This window comes from Littorina saxatilis, linkage group LG13, assembly GCF_037325665.1.
Source record: "Littorina saxatilis isolate snail1 linkage group LG13, US_GU_Lsax_2.0, whole genome shotgun sequence".
Classification (NCBI taxonomy): Eukaryota; Metazoa; Mollusca; class Gastropoda; order Littorinimorpha; family Littorinidae; genus Littorina; species Littorina saxatilis.
The window spans coordinates 33,381,750-33,406,069 of NC_090257.1; the positions used below are offsets into that span (position 1 = coordinate 33,381,750).

The 24,320-nt window shown below is 40.9% G+C and overlaps 1 protein-coding gene across 3 annotated transcripts in view; it reads left to right on the top strand.

Annotated features, from left to right (window-relative positions):
• Nucleotides 1–19,353, top strand: part of LOC138945552 (calpain-5-like) — a 54,748-nt gene extending 35,395 nt beyond the window's left edge. For all 3 annotated transcript variants that reach the window (XM_070317000.1, XM_070317001.1, XM_070317002.1), the window contains exons 7-13: nt 2,476–2,553; nt 2,983–3,163; nt 5,277–5,387; nt 6,799–7,004; nt 7,516–7,631; nt 8,512–8,657; nt 11,814–19,353. In XM_070317000.1, coding sequence (XP_070173101.1) covers nt 2,476–2,553; nt 2,983–3,163; nt 5,277–5,387; nt 6,799–7,004; nt 7,516–7,631; nt 8,512–8,657; nt 11,814–11,996 — 1,021 coding nt within the window. In that variant the 3' untranslated portion in view covers nt 11,997–19,353. The remainder of the gene's footprint in view (nt 1–2,475; nt 2,554–2,982; nt 3,164–5,276; nt 5,388–6,798; nt 7,005–7,515; nt 7,632–8,511; nt 8,658–11,813) is intronic.
• The last annotated feature ends 4,967 nt before the right edge of the window (nt 19,354–24,320 follow it).

Genomic DNA, 24,320 nt, shown 5'->3' on the forward strand with positions numbered 1-24,320 from the left:
ATATTTAGTCAAAACTTGGACTAAATATAAAAAGAAAAAAGAGAATGTTTAAGTTCTAATAGCAAGCCTTACAGACTAAGTAGAAAAAATTTATAATAAAACAGCAGTCTATTTCATATATGTATAGGTTACAACACGAGTGGTTTTTTATATGGCTTGTATTTCAGTCAAGAACCCAGCACTGCAGCAGATGAATATCAAGGGACACACGAGCGTCTGGCGAGTGAGTCCCTTTCATATTCCCGCGGAGTCTTGACTGAAATACAAGCCATAAAAAAAAACCACTCGTGTTGTAACCTGTATATCCCTTAAAGACCCAAAAGACAAAGTGCGATGGAAAAATCAAGCTTTAGTTGTCTGTTCAGATGAGGCACTGAGGGCGTAACCTCGTCACATACCTTATTCTAAAGGCACGCCTGTTGATCTATGCCAAGTTGATACATAAGGGCGGCATTGCTGTCCCTGACCATTGAAAGCCTCTTACAGTGATTTGACTGAATATATCTAGTGGTTACACACGCATCTGCTGAGATCTTTGACACCTTCATCGTCTATAGGGCCTACTGCACCGCAAAAGAGCTAGAAATACTCGCAAAATGCATGAAACTACCTGCCCAGAGGACTCTTGTATCCGATGATGTACCGATAAGAACGTGTGTACCGAAAAGAGCACTACTGTGACTTCTTAGGCATGACCGTAGCCTGAAAATATTGGCAGTAAAGGTCAGACGGACCGGGTTTTTAACGATTGCTAGTTTGACTTCTCTTTTAGTTGAGAGAACCGGCACCAACGAGCGCACACACTCACACACCCACGGTTTGTCATGTTGATCACAACAGAGAAATAGAACAGCGGACGATTAGGTCCCCAGACTATGACGCGATGGACGACAGATGTCATGAAATATATGACGCTGTGATGATAGTCTCGGCAAGTCAAATCTAAAACTGAGCTTGAGCACTGAACGACTCTAGCGCAAGTTCTCAACACTGTGGTATTCTCAGGCACATTCAGTCGCCTGGTACATGTGCACTGTAGAATGTCAAAGTCAACAGAAAGTAGTGCTATGGTGTATTTGTTGCGCCATTATGCATCCACTATTTCGTGTGTTATAAGAGTACAATTGATATACTATATATTATAACAATACTACTCTTAAAATACAAGAAATATACCCATAGTAGATTTACAGAGACAAAGAAGATAGGTCTTGGGATATAGAGAGAGAGATGTTTTCATATTATCTGTCTTATTGGTAGGTAACACGGGGCAACTGTTAGGAATCTCATATCCTTTCTTTGTTGTGACTGTTAGAGAGAATTTGCATAGCAGAAACTGTAACCCCTAGGGTACCAGCTACAGAAGTAAACAGCACGATTTCTACTTTTAAGGAAAATGCTCAGGGACTGAATCCGGTTTCACATGAACGTGTTTTGATTATTGGGTATAAATCTGTCATTTCCTTGGGCACAGGTAAAAGCTTATCAGAAAGGAAGGAGAAAAAATAAGTTCATTCATATAAATGTTGAGTGTTGATATCGTACTCCTGATTGAATTTTTTGAGTCACTTGAGAAAAAGTGACTCTATGTAATCGGTCAGTGTTAGTCTGTCCGGCCGGCCGGCCGTCCGTAGACACCACCTTAACGTTGGACTTTTCTCGGAAACTATCAAAGCGATCGGGCTCATATTTTGTTTAGTCGTGACCTCCAATGACCTCTACACTTTAACGATGGTTTCGTTGACCTTTGACCTTTTTCAAGGTCACAGGTCAGCGTCAAAGGAAAAATTAGACATTTTATATCTTTGACAAAGTTCATCGGATGTGATTGAAACTTTGTAGGATTATTCTTTACATCAAAGTATTTACATCTGTAGCCTTTTACGAACGTTATCAGAAAAACAAGGGAGATAACTAGCCTTTTCTGTTCGGCAACACACAACTTAACGTTGGGCTTTTCTCGGAAACTATAAAAGTGACCGGGCTCAAATTTTATGTGAACGTGACTCCCAGTGACCTCTACACTTTGACGTCTGCTTTGGTGACCTTTGACCTTTTTCAAGGTCACAGGTATGTCTTGAAGGAAAAAAATTGAAATATCATATCTCTGAAACTATTCATCGGATTTGATTCAAACTTTATAGGATTATTCTTTACATCAAATTATTTACATCTGTATTGTGTTGTGAATAGCAATTTCTTCCTGTCCATCTGATGCCTCATATAATATTCAGAACTGCGAAAGTGACTCGATCGAGCGTTTGCTCTTCTTGTCTTAAGTGGGAGCCCTGAAAAATCAAGTACGACTGCTCTTGTATGGTCATGCCTTGTGGTCCAAAAATGACGATTCTTGTGGTTTCAGATCTCAGTTTCAGATTTGTAGTTTTCTTAAGTGGAAGCCCTGAAAAATCAGTGAGTGTGCCCTGTAATTGACAATGCCTTGTGGTCCAAAAATGACGATTCTTGTGGTTTCAGATCTCCAGAGTGGGATAAGATTGACATTAACGACCGCAAGAAAGTAGGCCTGACGTTTGAGGAAGATGGAGAGTTCTGGTGAGTGAGTGTTTGTGCCTTTTGTTGTCATTGTCTGGTTTTGTGTGTATTACATAGGTTGGTGTTGTAGGAGGTTTGCTTCTCATACTCTGTGACATGTTGATCGGACTCAGACTGGTTTTTATTTTTCTGCCTGATTTTTTTGTATGTATTTCATACTCACCTAAACATGTTCAAACGCACGCACGCAAGCACTCTCGTAGAAGAACAAACACTCACACATACTCACGCATGCATGCACCCACGCACTCGCATGCATGGGATACACACACACACACACACACACACACACACACACACACACTGTGACACACACACACACACACACACACACTCAGAGCACTGGACAATGTCTAAAGAGTGTTCTTTTTTTTCTACCACAATCCTGCATTAAACTGTGACTTGAACTTCATCTCTTTATTTCTTCAGGATGACATTTGAAGATTTCTGCAAGTACTTCCACCAGACGGCCATCTGCCGTGTAGTGAACACGTCATTCTTCACGCTGACCAAGACCTGGCACGAGGGGCTGGCCCACGGCGCCTGGAAGAAACCCGACAGGGCTGGAGGATGTCCCAACAACAGGGAAAGCTTCCTCAAAAATCCCCAGGTAGGTTTCGCTTTGGCCAACACTTAGACCCTACCTCAAGGTTTTTTTTAACATGATGGGGATGTTGTGTCACATATCTGATGCTATCGGTGTATTGAAAAAATGTTGATATTCACAGATGCCATGCCCCTGTATCAATCTAAACCTTATACACGATAGAGTGGCTGGGGGGGGGGGGGGGGGGGGGGTGAGGGGGGGGTCAACACTCCTGAAGTAGGTGTCTCTTTGACCCTCACATTTTACCCTATTTTAGGGGAATTTTTGACTGGGGGGGAAACCATGTCCGATGGTATTGGTGGCTCAAAATAATGTTAATGTTCACAGTTGCCATACGCCACATGTATCGATCCTAACATAACAGACGATCTTTGGTGTTTTATTTGCTGTGAAAGAATTTTCCCCTTACAACACTGAGGGCTAACATTGCGATTGAGGGGCTGAAAGATAAGCTCCGATGTGCAGCCCAGAAAACCCTAGTAATTATATCCAAAAACCATTTATTTCATTTGTGATTTTTTCAAAAATGAAAGGATTTGTGAGACTTTTTTCTTATTTAGGATGAAAAGGTCTATTCTAAACTAGATGTAATTTGCAGACCAGTTTACCCTTACTATTTTGGAGTAAATTATCACAATTTTTGGGGATTTTAGGGAAAAAATACTTCATTTGAGTCCAGGCTACGATTTTTAAATGTTTCAAATTACAGTGGTACCTCTGTCTAACGACTTTGAAAATGTAACCGAAATTCGATCGTTATATGACTATGATCAGTAGCTGGTATCGACATCGATGTGCATGTTTTGGGACCGCATGCTTTTGTTCGACCTCAGTTTGTTTATTTCAAACCTTAACCCACGAGTAGTTACGGGGCTTCATTAAACAAGCAAGAAAACTGTGTGGGTAATTAATTGAATAGAAAACAGGTTACCATAATCGTTTAAGGAAAGAATAACATTACTTTGTGGGCGGCATCAATCAAAACGGCAATGTCATTCCGGATCATTGACGGACCCGGACATAACAAAACAATCCTCCATGTCGATACCAGCTACTGATCATAGTCATATACGATACCCAGCAACGAGTTGGTTAAAAACAAAGAAAATTGTCCCAAACGCAAGGAACAAAACGAAGCAGAACCGCGGCAGTGTGTTGAAACTGATGTAAAATTGTAGCCAAAAGCGTCAGTTTTCAGGATGAAACTTGACTCGCTCATTCAAGGGACAACTGCACTACGGACTGTCCACAGAGTTGAGTAATTTAGGACACTCCACTACTCACCTTCAAACTTCACTGACGGGATTCTGAGGAGAATTTATTGATTCAAACGAACGCGTGGTTGTATATCGCGTCATTCGGTCACGGATCGGGAAAAACCAAGAACAGTTCCAGATTTCAAAACTCATGTTCGTCGGCCGCCATTGTTAGCTAGACCGAAAATGTTTACACGCGCTTTGCATACGTACATCGCAAAATTTCATGACGTCACCACAACTTTCGGTTTTGGTTCGATGTTCGGATTACTTTCATAACGTTTCTGTAACTTTGCGTGTTTAAAAGGTAGGAGTTCCTGCACAGTTCTTTGCAAAATGAAGCAGACATCTGGCGAATGACCTTTATCTATTCAAAATAAAGTAATGACCTGAAATAGAAACAAAAAACCATGGCTTCAGCCGTTAGCGTGCCGAAGTGATCTTGTACACACGGACAGGATTTCAGCACGTGTTTGTGTCCGTATCGCTTACTCACTCGACTGGAGATATAAGTTGGAGTAAACCAAACCTGTGATAATTTTGGGAAAAGTCGTTATAAGTCCACGTATGGACGGTCGTATGTCGTGTTAGAGAGGGGGACGTAATATGGAGGTGAGAAATACAAAGACAAAGAAGGAGAAAAAATCCGTCAGAGAAAAGTCGGTCGTAATATTGAGGGACCCGCAAAAGAGAGGGGTGGTAAAGGGAGGTACCACTGTAGTTTGTGTTGCTAATGATGGCGTTTTTATCATCAGATTACTCATTTTGACTTGACCATTAGTCTTGTCAAGTTTTGGGGGCAAACAGGTCTGAATTTGGGACAGCCGCTTTAATTAACAATGCCGCTTTGTGACTTGCAGTATGCGTTTGATGTCGGCGACGAAGACGAGTTCATGTGTCAGCTGATGCAGAAAAGTACTCGCGACAAGGATGGCGCCGTCAACAAGACCATCGGCTTCACCGTGCTCAAGGTACGTACACCTCACAAGGAAGACAGGCCCTTTAACTCATTGTCTCCCAGGTACGGATAGATCCGTACTCACTCATATGGTTCTATCTGACCAGGTGCGGATATATCCGTCCACACAGTCACTACATTGCATCTGCTCTGATTCGGCACATATTCCCATTCTGCTCAGACTGTCAGCTTCAGTCGCTTCCTGTAACGTCGATCTAACGCCTGCATTCCAGCGTGTTGATAAACAGTTGCTACACAGATGCTACACTGTTGCTTTGTTCAAAGTTTTATGGAGTTCGAAAAGAAAGTTTTTTTCACAATGGCGATGCAGCAAACCTTTACGGGTGATGAAGTTGCTGAGCTTCTTATGAACTACGATAGTGATGGAGATGAGCTGATTGAATATGAAGCTGATTTTGATGAAGACACTGAGACTGAAGACGATATGGTACATTTTTCAAAACATTTACAATTCTGAGTGACCTGCTGCAGCACAGCTGGTCTCGGCTAAAAAAACCAACTTGGTCAACATTAGGTGGGGTACAAAGTGTTAAATCATGCAGTCAAACGGAGCGTTTTCGGCGTTCTTTTCTTCCTGCAGCTGTGAGATATTTTAACAGCAACCGAGCCATCGTCCTGGCCACAGACTATCAGTGATGCCTTTTAAATGTACCTCTTAGTGATAGATTTAATATGATTTGATGACTGTTTGACCTTTGATCATAACTAGTGCTGTGAAAATGAGCTCTAGCTTTGTTGTGATGGTGTTGACACTATATTTTGCCCAATTGAGTCTAACTACCTGATGGCTAATCTACTGTGATACCTGTGATAACTGATGATGATTACTGTTATTGGTTTTTATGTGTTTGGTTGGTCTCTTCCTTGGTAGTGCAATAGCGTTAATTATGGATTGTTGTTATCATCATTTACATAAAAACTTATCTGTTAATCCAAACAATGATATAATTACTGTGATGTTCTTAACTACACTTTAACATGGAATGTATGTATGTATGTATGTATGTATGTATGTATGTATGTAGGTATGTAGGTATGTATGTAGGCATGTATGCATGTGTATTGGTGTGTCGGTGTGTCAGGTGTGCAAGAAAAAAGGGTATTTTTATATCATGGGTTTTATGAATTTTCTTCTTTTATTCTTTTATAGTTATTAATTAATGACCTATATGTGCTGATGACTAAATTAATTTCCTTTGTTGGATCAATAAAATGTTATGAGTTATGAGTTATGAACCTGTCTATAATGACCACCTGTGGGACTAGCCACAAAGGGTCGTTATAGACGGGTGATCACTATGGAAAGGGGAATTATACATTTCACTGTGCTCAAGGTAAATCTTGGGGCTTCCACTGTATATCAAATAAGCTACCTTACCAAGCAAGGTTTTGTTTTCTCACAGGTTGAGCTGAACCGTCGTACCAGAATCCATGATCTGAGCCTGCAGGAGAAGCTGACGTCGACAGTTTACCGCGACAGTCGTTCCATCTTCCTGCGTCATGGCCCTGTCAAGAAAGGCCGCTACGTTGTCATCCCATCGACCTTTGACCCCAACCAGGAGGCCGAGTTCTTGATACGAGTCTACACCAGTGATGCCAACAATTTCATGTAAGTTTTGTGCGTGTGTGTGTGTGTGTGTTAGGGAAGAGGGGAGGTGGCTTTATCTTGTCAAATTTGTTGCTTTGCAGAATGCACACACACACACACACACACGCACGCACGCAAAGGGAATTTTGGCATCATATATCAAACTTGTGGAACTACTTTATTGCAAAACCATATTAAAGCTTATTTATTTTGACGCTGCCAAGTACAGATGAAAAGAACAGTCCGTAATATGTATTTGAATTCCTTTTGTGTGGGCTGTGCATGCTCTTAAAAAAAGCATTTTGGAGTCCATTCATCAACTGCCTGGTTTGCAATGGTGACCTACTTTGTAATTGTCAAACTATACAAAGAAAACTAAAATGTTCTTATAAGTTTCTTCTTAATAATACTTCTACCCCACCCTTCTCTGTTACATTGCCCGTTTTCAGCGATCTTCTTTGATCTTAATTTGTCACGGTCGATGTCACACATCTGGGACATAACTGACAATGACCCCTATTTCTTTGTGCAGGGAGTTGACGGCTGAAACTCCCAAGAAGAGCTGGTACAACTGTTGTGCCAAGTCCCCCGTCTTGGTGACGCAAATTAAGGTTGTCAGGGCAACTGGCTTGCAGAAACAAGACACACGTAAGTGGAGAGAGAGCGGGGAAGAGGGAGGGAGAGAGAGAGAGAGAGAGAGAGAGAGAGAGAGAGAGAGAGCGAGAGAGAGAGAGTGAGTGTGAGAGAGAGAGAGAGAGAGAGAGAGAGAGAGAGAGAGAGAGAGAGAGAGAGTGAGTGAGTGTGGTAGGTCGTAAAAAAAAGAGCTGTTCTTTGGTGTAGAAAAAAGTTTGGCTTTGTTTTCAGTTTTCTCTTCTCCTTTTCTTTTTTTTTCTTTTCTTTTTTTTCTTGTGTATTTTGGTTGTTCAACTGACATTTCCTTTTTCAGTAATGTTCCGTCTATTTTAGTGATGCTCTTGTTGTTTTTAACCACAAGATGTGATTCTGACAGGGAATTGTGTATCACTTTCTTTTCATTTTTTCATTTTTTTCATTTTCATTACTTTATTGTCCCATCGCTGGGAAATTCGGGTCGCTTCCTCCCAGTGGAAAGCTAGCAGCAACGGAGTCGCGCTACCCAGGTGTCTGCGTGTTTAGGTGTATTCAGCCACCTGCACTTATGGCAGAATGACCAAGGTCTTTTACGTGCCATTGTGATGACACGGGGGTGGGACATGGCTTCCGTCTCTGGGTCTGCACATAAAGTTGACCCGTGTCCGTCCCGGCCCGAATTCGAACCTGCGACCTTCCGATCACAAGTCCAGTGCTCTACCAACTGAGCTACCGGGCCCCCAGTTTGTGTATCTGTATGCACATGCCATACACAAATTTTTTAAGGGGGGGGGGGGGTGCTCTCTACAATGCAAGCTACAATAATAATGAGATACACTAGACAGAATGGGTGGTCTAACGTAAAGCTGTCATGTACGGTCTTCCACAGACGTTGATATGTGTCTTTCTTTGTGTACAGAGGGAGGAGCTGACCCGTACTGCGTCATCTCATGCGACGGAGAGAAGGTCACCACCCGGTCTGTCAACAACACCACCAATCCAGAGTGGGGAGACTCTGCCATCTTCTACCGATCTGACCCTCTCAAGCACCCACTCAAAGTCCAGGTCAGTCGAGTCAGAAATTGAGTAGATAAGTTTAATGTACATGTACAGTCGAACCTGACTATGACGTCCACTTAAGGTAGTGAATACAACTGGTCGTAACAGACAGGTGGTCGCCATGGAAATGTGAATTATATCGAGAAAAAGCATGTCTGGGATCCTTTCAGGGTCGCTATTGAAAGTTGGCTTGGCAGTGCAGGTTCGACTGTATTTGTTAACTTTTGTAATAATAAAAAATAAGAAACACCCTGATAAGCCCTTTGCCTGTCTGGAGGGGGGGTGGGGGTGGATCTGGTGCTCGTAGAGCACTGAACTTGGTATCACAAATTCAAATCCAGGCTGGGATATAAGGTCAACTTTATGTGCAGACTCAGAGATGGTATTCATGTCCCATTCCCTGCCATGGCACATACAAGACCTCCATCATTCTGCCACAAGTGCAGGTTGCTGATTACACCTAAATATGTGACCCTCCACCACGGAATGAGTCGCATGTCACCTTTGCATGATTTTCATATTTTTACATTTTCCTAACGAGTTTTTGGCTCACGAAGTGTAGCCTATGCGATGCTAACTTTTGTCTGTCTGTGCGTGCGTGCGTATGTATGTATGTATGTATGTCTGTGGTAGAAACTTTAACATTTGAAGACGTCATATTACATTGACGTCACATTATGACGTACGAGGGTTAGACGTCACGCGATGGAATTACTGAAAGTCTCGGTGATTGTTATTTTCAGCGGGCCGAGACTATTTGGCAGTCGTGTCCATGTAAGAAGGCTACATGCAGACAGACAGATCTAGATCTAGTGTCTCGCTTTCTTGCACAGTTTCACCTATGCTCTTTCTGTGTGTGTGTGTGTGTGTGTGTGTGTGTGTGTGTGTGTGTGTGTGTGTGTGTGTGTGTGTGTGTGTACTGTGTGTGTGTGTGTGACGGAGTGATTGAGTTTGTGTTACTGTTTGTCGATTTCTTACGTGAGCCTTGAAGGCTTCGCCTCTTGTTTATGCTCTATCCAGTGGTGAGGTAAGGTGACGCTCACACTGTTACAAGAACCGCGCGAGGTGACATGCGACTCATTTCGTGGTGGAGGGTCACATTTAAATAACAATAAGGATTTTTGTATGGCGCAAATTCAAACATACAGTCGAGATCGCTTTACACGAAATGAAAGGGACCAATATTTTTTTTCGAGTTAACGTTTTTTCGCGATAACGAAAATGATCAAACTATTTTGAAATCGGTTTACTTGCAGCGATGTTCGCGAAACTCGTTTGAACTGCTGACACGATTCGGTTTCAGCTTTCGATTTGAACGGAAGTACTCTTTTGTGTAAGAACACAGCCCGCGTCTTGTTGTTGTTAACTTCGCAGGAGTCTGACTTTCGGGTCGCTTCATTTCTCTGACAGCGAATAAAAGGCTCTATTTCCAAAGGAAGCCTCTTTTTTCCGTGTTTTGACGGGCCAATGAAGTGATGAAATGATTAAAGCATAGAAGATACCCGTTTTAAGTATAAACGCTTCAACAGAGTTGATCGGTGCTGACCAAACGAACAAACGCGCGTAAGCCGTAGAGTGTTTTCGGAAGTGGCTTCAGAATCTTGATACACCGTGACATTTGTGTGCCATCTGCTCCAATTTCCAAAGTGAGAGATTATGGAATTATCGGGAAGAATATGCACGCGCAAGAAGCAAACACCACAAGAGAGCTGTACCGACTTCGTGATAAAGTCTTAAGTTTACGTCGACCATTTCATTATTTCTTTCAATGGGCCGTGCAAACACGTGAACACTTCTCGCTTTGGAAGCTACAAGTTGAAAAAACCAGTTGTTTGGTGGTGCAAGAGACCGAGAATCGGCTTCGTGTAAACGTTTTTTGCGTGAGTCTCAGATCGTTTTATTTCGCGTTATGATGGGTTTTTTTTAGTAGGGTTTATGAAGGGAATGATTGGGAATGACAACACGTTTCGCGTAATGTTTTTTTCCGGCTTATCGTTTTTCGTGTTAAATGATCTCGACTGTAGTTCTAAGTGCCTTACAAAAATAATCATTAAAAAAATCCACAAATAAACAAATTCAAAGTCATGTACATGATGAACATTTAAATAATTCAATTACTCTCCATTACTACAACAAAAATCGTTGCATATGCATAAAAACATGCACACACCTGGGTAGTGCGACTTGTTGCTGCTAGCTTTCCACCGGGAGAAAGCGGACCCAAGTTTCACAGCAATGGGATAATAAAGTATGAAATGAACTGAACTGCTGCAAACTACCGTGTCTGAAACTATTTGTGTGTCTGATATTGTTTAAAAAGTGTTACATCTCATGCTATGTCAAAAACGTTTTGATACACTTTTTATGTATCTGGTGCAATAGCCCATACGCTGCTGTTTTATATGTCTTGTTTTATGGCCCAGGAGCTGTCATGAAATTTTATGTTTTTGATGCTATAGCCTTTAAGCTGCTTTGATGCGTGTTTTTACAGCGCAAAAGAAGTCATAAAATGTTATGTCTCTGATGCTGTAGCCCCTAGATCTGTCAGTTCGGGAAAAAAATCTAAAGCAGTGGGCTGGAAAGATTATGAGAGGAAAAAATTGAAAGTATGTAGTGGAAAAAACTCTGAAACAGCGGGCCGCAAAGATTATGAGAAGAAAACAATTGAAAGTATGTAGTGGAAAAAAATCTGAAACAGCGGGCTGCAAAGATTATGAGAAGAAAAAAATTGAAAGTATGTAGTGGAAACTCTCTTTTGAGACCTTCCAAAATCAGAGAAAATGAGGCCTTGATCAAAAGGGAGTCAAGTTAAATCGGGTACATTTACAGAGATTATGTGGAGAAAATTTGAAAAAATCAAGGTCTGTGAAAGGAGGTAGTTTTGAGGGGTGGGTGGTTGGGGTGGCCTTAAAGCGGGAGGGGGAGGGAAGAGAATGGAGAGTAATTGATTTATTTAAATGTTTATCATGACTTTTAATTTGTTAATTTGTTGAATTATTTTAATGATTATTTTTTTAAGGCGCTTAGAACTAGGATTTGCGCCATATAAACACCGTTATTATTATGTTTAGGTGTAATTAGCCACCTGCACCTCTAGCAGAATGATAGAGGTCTTTTATGTTCACTCTTATAACTCGCCCAAATCTTCACAATCCTTTGCAGATCTGGAACCACAACGTGATCCGGGATCAGTACATGGGCAAGCACGTCTTCCTCTCCACCGACGATTTCCGCAACAGCGCTCAGGAGGTGGACCTGTATGGCCGCAAGGGCGAGAGCCAGACGGTGCAGCCGGGCAAGCTCATGGTGCACATCACTCAGACCCGCGACCTGTCATCCCTCTGAGTCTAATTCTGTCACTGGCATCGGCCTGTCATCCCACCGAGTCCGATTCTGTCTCTGACGTTGCGACCTCTGTGTTGGATTCTGTCACTGGCATCGGTCGCTCGGTCCAGGCTCAACGCTCAACTGGCATCCCCCTCCCTGCCTGGAGCGGAGTGTTTCTTTGAGAGAGGGGGAGGATGGGGAGAGAACGCTCATTGATATTGCATTGAATTTAGAGCTTGGTTTCATTGTGCTGGCAGCTGTCGCCTGCTGCCTTGTTGTGCTATGTGATGCTGTAGACAGGGTTCGTACAGGTGCATGAAAGTGCTTGGATTTGAAGGGGTCAATTTCAAGTCCTTGAAAGTCCTTGAAAAATTACCAAGGTCCTTCAAAGTCCTTGAAAAATTACCAAGGTCCTTTAAAGTCCAAACCTTAAAACGGTGCTGACTGATTGCAGAGCAACCAACTGCAGTGGACAATTGCAAGGTTTCCTTATTTTAAAACTGCAAGGAAAAAGTAAAACAGTAAGCTACATTCCCTTCTTTGATTGACATCTGAGTGGGGGGAGAAAAAAAAGGATGTCCTTTTGATGCACCTCCCACTTAATCGTGATCTGGACGTGTTTTATTGTCCACTTTAAAGCTAAGAGGGTGCTTGATTTTTTTTTCAAAAGATATTGAGAGACCTTAAAAATCCTTGAATTTTATAACAAAAAATCTGTACGGACCCTGGGTAGAAGTAGTGGCCGCTTTGTAGTATTGATAACCTGCATCGCTTAGCGAGTTAGTTTGGGTTTCTTGAATTTATTTTGTTTCTGACTAACAGGTCGCTCTCTCCGAACTTTTCAAGGTGGATAAAGTGTAACTTGAGAATCTCGGATGTAAATGCCACAGTTTTTGCCATGTTCGTTTGTGTACTGAAGAGGAGTTTGGTACAGATCTGTTAATAGAATTGAAGAAAATCTTGAGAGTTTTTTTATTGTTAATGCTGTGAATGTTTTAGCATGAACTTTCAGCATACTTCTTGTTTGGCAGCCACCTTCTGTTTAACTAGAAGTTTATTTGGCGCTTTGGGGAGTTTGCTGTACATTACTTGTCTTAATGGATATTTTAACATAACAGTAGAACAGAGGTTCTGTCCATTCACAATGTTCACTGAATTATGAGAGTTAGATTTGTCTTCTTGTTGGCTAGTAGTTTTACATGCATTAACTTATATTTGTCTTTATGGCAGTCTGAAAATATTGCTGTTGAGTTTTTGGATCAACTTCAAACTGATATTTTGTCCTTGTGATTTTATTGTCACGTGTTAAGCTTGTTCTGTTTGATTGAAAAATGGTACTTCTCACTTTGTGATGGGCGATTTATTTGAATCTGTCCGGAATTTGTCTCTTGAGCTATGGCTTAATTAGCTTGACTCTTTTCTGTTTAAATATTGCCAGTGAAAATTTTAGGTTGTGGAAGTATACTTTTCTTTGTTGTTAAGGTGATGACAGTAAACAAAGCAGCCTTGAAATAAAAAAAAATTCTCTCTTGTTACCTTTTTTGAAGAGAGGTGTTTGCAGTTAAGTAATAAATAAAAGATGATGTGTACACATTTATTATTGGATATATGTGAATATGATTGCCTTTAATGCAGTTTCTCTGACCATTTTTTGTCAATGTTTTTATCTAATGACTTATTGTGAGAGATGAAATTCCATCAGCGACTGATTTTTTTTATGGTAGAGGTTAGGGAGTTTTTGTATTTGAAAGACATGTTTTGAAAGATAACTCCTTTTGAATTTTGTCACATTTTTTTTTAGATCAGGACTGCTTTGAGCTTTTTCTCAATTTGAAACATAGATTGTTTTTAATTCTTGTTTTAATCTTTGAAAAAACAAAAGTTTGGATATATTGGTTCTATGGCTCAAGACATTTTGCATAACAGTTTTGCTTTTACACAATGAGATGATCATAGTTTCCAAAACAAGCTTGCATTTTGACTGTCACCAAAGGTTGTTACGAAGTTTGGCTTGGCCTTTTGTGCGCTTGCATCATGAGTTTTGCAGTGAGGCTTCTACGCAGGTACTTACATTTTTTATGGCCAGTGGTTTACATGCTATATTCTTCAACACCCTAATGTTTAGGGTTGTAAATTGTACTGATGCTTTAGCTGAATCTTCAGAGTGTACCAAAACATTGAGTGAAAAATACCATTGTGTTAGTTGCAGATTTCTGATTGGTCAACAGAACAATGAGCACTGTAAGATGCCATAACTAATATTAGTCATTTGTCTTCTCCTGACTGACTTTAGTCCAGGTCTGTGGGTGAATACCTTTGCTGCAAATCCAAGGGAACCAATACCCCCCGCGGGTTAGGGGGAAGAATGTACCCGATGCTCCCCAGCATGTCGTAGGAGGCGACTAACGGATTCTGTTTCTCCTTTTACCCTTGTTAAGTGTTTCTTGTATAGAATATAGTCAATGTTTGTAAAGATTTTAGTCAAGCAGTATGTAAGAAATGTTAAGTCCTTTGTACTGGAAACTTGCATTCTCCCAGTAAGGTAATAATTATATTGTACTACGTTGCAAGCCCCTGGAGCAATTTTTTGAGTCACTTGAGAAAAAGTGACTCTATGTAATCGGTCAGTGTTAGTCTGTCCGGCCGGCCGTCCGGCCGGCCGTCCGTAGACACCACCTTAACGTTGGACTTTTCTCGGAAACTATCAAAGCGATCGGGCTCATATTTTGTTTAGTCGTGACCTCCAATGACCTCTACACTTTAACGATGGTTTCGTTGACCTTTGACCTTTTTCAAGGTCACAGGTCAGCGTCAAAGGAAAAATTAGACATTTTATATCTTTGACAAAGTTCATCGGATGTGATTGAAACTTTGTAGGATTATTCTTTACATCAAAGTATTTACATCTGTAGCCTTTTACGAACGTTATCAGAAAAACAAGGGAGATAACTAGCCTTTTCTGTTCGGCAACACACAACTTAACGTTGGGCTTTTCTCGGAAACTATAAAAGTGACCGGGCTCAAATTTTATGTGAACGTGACTCATTGTGTTGTGAATAGCAATTTCTTCCTGTCCATCTGATGCCTCATATAATATTCAGAACTGCGAAAGTGACTCGATCGAGCGTTTGCTCTTCTTGTTTTATTAGTGCTTTTGTGAACAAGAAACAATTGACAAGTGGCTCTATCCCATCTCCCCCCCTTCCCCCGTCGCGATATAACCTTCGTGGTTGAAAACGACGTTAAGCACCAAAGAAAGAAAGAAAGAATATTAGTCATTTGTCTTTTCCTGACTGACTTTAGTCCAGGTCTGTGGGTGATATCTTTGCTGCAAATCCAAGGGAACCAATGAGAGTAGCAAATGATAAGAGCAAACAACAAACACTACAGTAAGAAGTCATATAGGTTTAAGTTTTGAAGTTACTACTGATTACTTGTACTTAACTGTGAAAAGTATTTTTCATGTTGAAAAAAGTTTGTGCGACTGCCTGAAGAGAAACGGAGATACATGTAACTCCATTTGCCAGAGGTTGCGGAAAAGATTGAGAATGTGGAATTACAAAGGCATTTGCTTTGATATTCACAGGGTTTAAGATCACAGATAGAATAATGGGATTAAAACCCCCAAAATAGGGTAACATGCCACATGGGATTGGTCTCTTTGCAGATGCTTCACGGGCACTTTTCCTGCAAATGTTGGTGCTGTTTGGTTTGGATATGAGTTACTGTTGAAACAAATTGTTGAGCCCAATTTGAATACAAAGAAGCAAAAAGAAATACTGTGCATCCGTTTGTATGGCCATGTTGGGTTTGATGCGTGCATGCCTGGTTTTCTCCTGTAGATGGGTGTCGGCACAGAAGGTCTGCCCGCTGTCCTCAGCCAACATGCTCCGTCTTCATGGCAGCTCAAATTTTTTATCGAGGTTCTCTCCTCTAGATCCGCCGTGTTTCGCCTAGGGGCTTTCGCTGCCTAGTTGATAGGGTCACCTCGTAGAGGATGTGGTCATAGACCACGCACGGTCGGTCTTGGGATAGGGAAACGTTATGCTAGTCCGGAGGGATTACGCCACAATGGCCACCTCGCGAAGACCCAGGGTCCTAGACTAGGGAGGTCCAAGGGGGAGCACCGGGAGGGCTACCCCTCTACCCGCACCTCCAACACAATCCCTTCCCCTGGTAGCTTCATCCCCAAGGAGGAAACAAAGCTACCTGCAACACCCCGTACTGTGCATAAATGCTTTGATTTGAAGAAAGCATTGCACTGAAGAAAGGTTCATCAAATTTCTGAATAAATGTTGGGGCTCATGTTTGAAGCACATTTAGCATAGCATCTTAAGCTTGCGCTTTTAAGAGTTGCTTGTTAAGTCACAATAAAAAAAAATAAAAATGTATTATGTTTTAAAATACGCTTTGTACAAGGTGTTATTTATTGTCTTTTTTCCAATCATGTTACCATTTCAGAACTGATAATTGTGCAGTGGAAGGGGTTGGGTGGGATGGGTTGTTACAGGTGAAAAGTTGCTATTTTCATTAGAATGTCCTCATCACATATTGTCCTCAAGGATTTATAACTGCTGAAGCATCTCTTTTCTGTATTTGCACAAATTGAGGACAAATTATCTTTGTAAATGTTTACTGTTCACATATTGAGAATGCTGCTGCTTGTTTTTTATGAGAGAAATACTGCTAATGTGTCTGCTTTCACTCAATGGTGTTGCACACAGAGACATATTAGACAGATCTACAGTTGTACTCTTGGAAAGATTCAGTAAATACTAAGCCATATTTGGTGCAGTCCATGTTTACAAAATGAATTCCAGGATACTGCTAATGAGACTTATGGTTTTATATTTGTTGTTCTATGAGGAAGACGTGAGAGCTTTCTTGAGGTGTTAAAAATCATGCAAGTGAGATAAAACTGTTACAGTTGATGAACGTCCATTAGCATCCATGTTGATTTCCAAACGAACAAGGTCTGCTTAATACTCGTGTCCATATATTAAGGTCAATGTACAGTACAGTTTATATCATTTATCACATATCATTCTGTGCCTTTAGAACTAGAAGGATAGATGCTCAAGATCTAGTAAACAGAACAAATTTAACACTTTTTCAGTTACAAAATTTCTCTGCTGAGCCATGCTTGTAGAAGGTGCTTTGTGTGTTAAAGAGAACTTGAAGATGTGAGATGTTGTAAGTACTAGTGTGGGGAAAGTAGGAACACTTGAGAAAATTATCGTAGACTTTGATATATCAGTTATGCTCCTGATTCTCACGCCTTGCCTCTTTTCTAGTCTGTGGCATCATCTTGACAACACTATTCGACCTCTTGTAATATTTGTAGAATGTTTTTATACTTGGGTTTCTTGTGTGTTCTAAAATAGATCTTTGACCTATTTGAATGTTCCAGTATTTGTAGTTTCGAATTGTAAAGGGCTGCTTATGAGGTCTTGACAAAGTTATCACTCCTGAAAATTAATAAAGCGAAAAGAAGTTTAACTTTTTCTAACTAATTGACTGAATCGTGCATCTTCTGAATAGAGAAAGAAGCTGGGAGTCATGCTACAGTCTCTGAATAAGACTTATATCAGCTAAGCTTTTCAGTCCCATACTTTTTCCTATTAACTTTCAAGCAGAAAATCTGACTCGTTCCTGCAGAATTGTCTTTGGGGCAAGATTTTCTGGTATCAGTACAGTAAATCTTTTATGATTTCTTGTACAGTACATCATCTTGAGCAGCAGATTTGTCCATGGTTAGCAAGTATGTATACTGTCTGGAAGCAGATTTGTCCATGGTTAGCAAGTATGTATACTGTCTGGAAGCAGATTTGTCCATGGTTAGCAAGTATGTATACTGTCTGGAAGCAGATTTGTCCATGGTTAGCAAGTATGTATACTGTCTGGAAGCAGATTTGTCCATGGTTAGCAAGTATGTATACTGTCTGGAAGCAGATTTGTCCATGGTTAGCAAGTATGTATACTGTCTGGAAGCTTGCTTTGTTCCACTGTGGTTGTTTAAAGACAACTTATTTCTCACTTTTTGATCTACACCTTGTTTAATTTATTTTTATTTTGCATGCATTTTGCTTTGACTTTACATGTATGACCTTGTGGTGATCAACACGCAGCTTGCGGGCTTCTTGTGCTTATTTATTGTCTTGTACCAATGTTGGTGATTTTTCAACCATTTCTGCATCTTTGTAAATATTTTACAATATTTTTGCTATCTTAACCTGCTTCTCTGTAAATATTTTACATTGTTTTGCTCTATTAACCTTATACACTATTTTTTTACAAATGTTTTTGTAGATCTGTAGACTATGGCATGCTTGTTCATCGCCTGATTTCAACATCTTTTTTCCAAATCCTGGATCCTGTGCAATGACTTTAGTTGTTTGATTTCATCACCCTGTGAACTAAAAATTGCGATCATCATTGTTCTTTGTCACTGAACCTCTGTCTGATTCGTAGTCGAAATGTCCCATCAAAACTGTTGTTAATGAAAAACTTGACATTATGGTTGTCATAGTTACCATGGTTGTGGGTTGAACTTAATTACCATCATTCAAAAATCAGAATTTGGCTGTTTTATGTAAACTGATAAATGCTGTTGTTCCAATTTTCATCAGGCATTCTCAGTTACTTTATAAAACTGAATTATTTGTTTGTCATATGTAGCTGTAATAACGATCACGCAGATTTTTTTGAACCAGCACTTCTTTTTATGATTGTGTGAGATTTACCAGCTTCAACCATAACAGGAACATATGAACATTGCCTGTACATCTATCGTTCTGAAATGAAATCATAGCAGAATGGCAAACATTTTCAACCCATTTTTAGGTCACCAACATTTTTTGTCATGAGTAAAAGTGTCTTACCCTGGCCGTTTTGTATGTGCTGTTTGTATGGTGCAAGCAGACACATTTTTCACCAGCAGTATTTGGGCTATCTTATATAACTGTTTTCTTTTTTAACATTTTGTGAAGATCTGTTCATGTTTCATCACTATACTGGTTGTAGTGTGTTTTTAATCAGCAGTTAGTCCTAGTATTTTATATGTAGTCACCTCCTATAAGTTTAAATGTCATGCTGTTTGCCGGTTAAAAGACATTAAAAACATATTTCGGTGACATGAAAGCTTGTTTTGCATACATACTGGTAATTGTGTTGTTCTCATAGACACGTGCTAACACATGCATACACATTCATTTTTGTTTCATTTTCAGTGACATTTACAAACTGACTCAATTTTGATTGCATTTTATGAGTGACTACATTTTCTTTGCATTTTTATCCTCCCGTTTTGAAGCAAATACCATATCTTTATATATATTTTATTCCTTGAACATAATAAAGCAGTCCGTTTCCTGCATTGCTGGAGGTGATGACTTATTTATTGGTTGATTGCTGATAAAATCAGTATGTGTTTACTGACAATTATCTTGTTGTCTATTAATAGACACATTCTGAAAATAACTGACGGGTGCAGTAACCCAGTACCCCCCGCGGGTTAGGTGGAAGAATTTACCCGATGCTCCCCAGCATGTCGTAAGAGGCGACTAACGGATTCTGTTTCTCCTTTTACCCTTGTTAAGTGTTTCTTGTATAGAATATAGTCAATGTTTGTAAAGATTTTAGTCAAGCAGTATGTAAGAAATGTTAAGTCCTTTGTACTGGAAACTTGCATTCTCCCAGTAAGGTCATATTGTACTACGTTGCAAGCCCCTGGAGCAATTTTTTGATTAGTGCTTTTGTGAACAAGAAACAATTGACAAGTGGCTCTATCCCATCTCCCCCCCTTTCCCCTTCGCGATATAACCTTGAACGGTTGAAAACGACGTTAAACACCAAATAAAGAAAGTAACCCAGTGGATGAGTCTATCAGGTTTGTACCGATTGTGAAAGAATGAGTACCCTTGCTTTTAGTGAGACAAACATTCCACGGGCCAATCACTAGCGTGGGGTGTTTCTGAAACACGTGGACAAGGAGCACATGTGGATTATTTGTCTCACTAAAAGTAAGGGTATATATACTCTTTCATAACCCATACAAACCGGACAGAGTTATATCCGAACATCGTCTATTAAATACCTGTATTAACAAGAAGGGCAAAGCCCATACGACTCACATGCTTTACACATTTTTCCTACCAAAATACATGTGACCTTGACCCAAGGTCAAGGTCATCCAAGGTCATGCAACACAAAGCTGTTAATTCAAGACATAGGAAGTACAATGGTGCTTATTGGCTCTTTCTACCATGAGATATGGTCACTTTTAGTGGTTCACTACCTTATTTTGGTCACATTTCATAAGGGTCAAAGTGACCTTGACCTTGATCATATGTGACCGAATGTGTCTCATGATGAAAGCATAACATGTGCCCCACATAATTTTTAAGTTTGAAACAGTTATCTTCCATAGTTCAGGGTCAAGGTCACTTCAAAATATGTATACAATCCAACTTTGAAGAGCTCCTGTGACCTTGACCTTGAAGCAAGGTAAACCAAACTGGTATCAAAAGATGGGGCTTACTTTGCCCTATATATCATATATAGGTGAGGTATTGAATCTCAAAAACTTCAGAGAAAATGGGAAAAATATGTTTTTTAGGCAACATTTATGGCCCCTGCGACCTTGACCTTGAAGCAAGGTCAAGATGCTATGTATGTTTTTTGGGGCCTTGTCATCATACACCATCTTGCCAAATTTGGTACTGATAGACTGAATAGTGTCCAAGAAATATCCAACGTTAAAGTTTTCCGGACGGACGGACGACTCTGGTGAGTACATAGACTCACTTTTGCTTCGCATGTGAGTCAAAAATCATCCCCACCCAATCCTGTGAAAACTATTTTTCTTCCCCCAACACAGTGACACAAGACACACATGCACATACACACACATGCATGCACTCAAATGTACACACATGCATAGGCACACACAAACACTCACACAACACACACATTAGCCAGCATAAGTTGCATCTCAGTCTTGACACAATTTCTTGAAACTTGGTATATATGGAAACATTATTCACAGCCTCCTGAAGAACAAATGCTGTCTGATCCAGGTCAGTCGCATGATCTGCTTCTTCTTCAACGTTCCAGAAATTCTGGTGATGTGTGAGCTCGTTTGCCCATTTGGGTTCCCCACACTATACTCTGAGAGCATAGTCAGCTTCACTCCGCTTTCGTTGGGTAGGCATGCTGGGTATTTTCGTGTTTCCATAACCCACCGAACTCCGACATGGATTACAGGATCTTTTCCGTGCGGACTTAGTCTTGTGCTTGCGTGTACACACGAAGGGGGTCAAGTCACGAGCAGGTCTGCACATAAGTTGACCTGGGAGATCGGAAAAATCTCCACTCCCACCAGGCGGCAGCGACCGGGATTCGAACTCACGACCTCCCGATTTGGAGGCCGACGTCTTACAACTGCGCCATTTCGCCCGTAGCATGATCTGCAAATGTTATTAATTTATTTATTTATCAACTAGAAGTAGAGCCGAATATCCGGCGTACGCGATTGACGCCACACGAAGGAAGGGAGATAAACGCGCAAAACACTGGAGAAGATAAGGAAGAGTTACTGGGAATGGATGTACAGAAAAACCAAAATCGGTTCAGCGCTGCGCGCTGAGAGCACGTGTTGAAAATTTTCATCGACCAGATTGTGTCCGGGGTCTACCTGAATATGCCCACCAAATTTGAAGCAGATCCATCGAGAACTTTGGCCGTGCATCGCGAAGTGACAGACAGACAGACACACACACACAAGCCGTATATAGATATAGATTTATTCTATCTATCTATTTAATTGTTTCTGTTTGTGTTCGTATCGTGTAAGTACATGGTTATTGTTATCTTGTTCTATTCATTCACAGCAGAAGCCTATCATAATAGTAGCAGCTTACTACTATTACCAGCAGTTGACACGCGATAATACATTTGCCCTTTGACCTTAGTCTTTCGGATGAGACCTTAGTCTTTCGGATGAGACGAAAAACCGAGGTCCCTTCGTGTACACTACATTGGGGTGTGCACGTAAAAGATCCCACGATTGACAAAAGGGTCTTTCCTGGCAAAATTGTATAGGCATAGATAAAAATGTCCACCAAAATACCCGTGTGACTTGGAATAATAGGCCGTGAAAAGTAGGATATGCGCCGAAATGGCTGCGATCTGCTGGCCGATGTGAATGCGTGATGTATTGTGTAAAAAAATTCCATCTCACACGGCATAAATAAATCCCTGCGCCATGCTTCCGTTTGTAAAAGAGAGAATAAACTTTCAGTTGCGTTTTATTTAAGCGACCGCTTATTTTTGTAGTCTGTCATCATTAATGAGTGTGTGAGAGAAGAACAGAATAATTAAGTCCCGACCTGTTTCTTGTGCAGGAGAGGCAAAGACGTTTGAAGAAGAACTAAACGGGGAACTCGCCGGGTTTAGAAGCAGTACTTTTGCTGACAATACTGTGAAGACAATTAAAACCCACTTAAAATCCTATATGGATTTTTGCAATAGGATGAGCATCCCCCCTGTGCCGGTGACTAAGAGAATTGTAGCTCTCTATGCCACGTATTTAACCCGAAGGCTCAAGCCTTCCTCTGTGAAACAGCATATTAACATTATTCGAATAATGCACCTTACTTACCTAGACCAGATCCCTCAACTCACCTTAGTTTTTTACAGAGTAACTTTTTGTAGGGCCTTGCCCAAGTAAACTCCCGTCCACGTTCTTTTGGGTTGGTAGGAGCTGAAAGTTCGCCCCTTTCTATTGGGTGCTAGTTTTAAATTTGTTAAACCCCAAGTGTTCTTAAATAATATGTGATTTTTGTCCCTATGAAATTAAAAAACTTGCCTTCGGTTTTTGACACCCAAAAGGAACTTCTTGTCACATGAATTTTATGGTTGTGGTTGTGATGGTGTGTGTGTGTGTGTGTGTGTGTGTGTGTGTGTGGGTCTGTATGGGTGCATGTGTGTGTGTGTGTGTGTGAGTGTGTGCGTGTGTGTGTGTGGGTGTGAGTTAATGTGTTGTATCCTTCTATGAGTGCGTGTGTGTGAGCGTGCTTGGTTGCGTAAAAGTACTAGTTTAAGTGTTATTTAGTATAATTATAATTTAAACTCTCTTTTTACTGTGCCTGTGACTGGTGGGTACCACCAGTCACTACCCCTCGGTCTGCATGCTTTTATGGTGCATTTGTGTCTTAAATTGTGAGCTGATGTCAGGTATGTTTGACTGACCAGCAGTGGGCCGCTCACTTGGCTTTTTACCTGCGCCCGCGTCGCAGCAGCACTCTTCACTTGCTCCACGAACAACCAGACATGTATTATAAGGTTTGACATTTGTTTGTTTGTTTGCTTAACGCCCAGCCGACCACGAAGGGCCATATCAGGGCGGTGCTGCTTTGACATATAACGTGCGCCACACACAAGACAGAAGTCGCAGCACAGGCTTCATGTCTCACCCAGTCACATTATTCTGACACCGGACCAACCAGTCCTAGCACTAACCCCATAATGCCAGACGCCAGGCGGAGCAGCCACTAGATTGCCAATTTTAAAGTCTTAGGTCTGATAAATAAATAAATTAATAAAATTTGCAGATCATGCTACTGACAAAATGGCGCAGTGGTAAGACGTTGGCCTCCTAATCGGGAGGTCGTGAGTTCGAATCCCGGTCACTGCCGCCTGGTGGGTTAAGAGTGGATATTTTTCCGATCTCCCATAATGCAGACCTGCTTGTGACTTAACCCTATTCGTGTGTACACGCAAGCACAAGACCAAGTGCGCACGGAAAAGGTCCTGTAATCCATGTTGAAGTTCGGTGGGTTATGGAAACACAAAAATAACCAGCATGCCTACCCAACGAAAGCGGAGTGAAGCTGACTATGCTCTCAGAGTATAGTGTGGGGAACCCAAATGGGCAAACGAGCTCACACATCACCAGAATTTCTGGAACATTGAATAAGAAGAAGCAGATCATGCGACTGACCTGGATCAGACAGCATTTGTACTTCAGGAGGCTGTGAATAATGTTTCCATATGAGCCAATGTCAAAAGGTGCTGTCTGACAGCTTCGAAAATCAAAGTACACCCAAAGTAAAATGACTGGTGTTTTGAGTTGCTTAACACATTCAGTATATAGTTTCTAAAGGAGAAAAGGGAAAATCTTTCACAACGGCTGTGTTATTTGGCCGTTAAGTTGAGGCTTGACGAGTGTCTCTTGTGGCATGTAAGGACATAAACCTGATTTTTTCCATTTTTTTTTCTAGAACTTTCATTTCTACTGAGCTCGCATATGAGTATTGGGGTGTAGATTAAATACAATCAAGG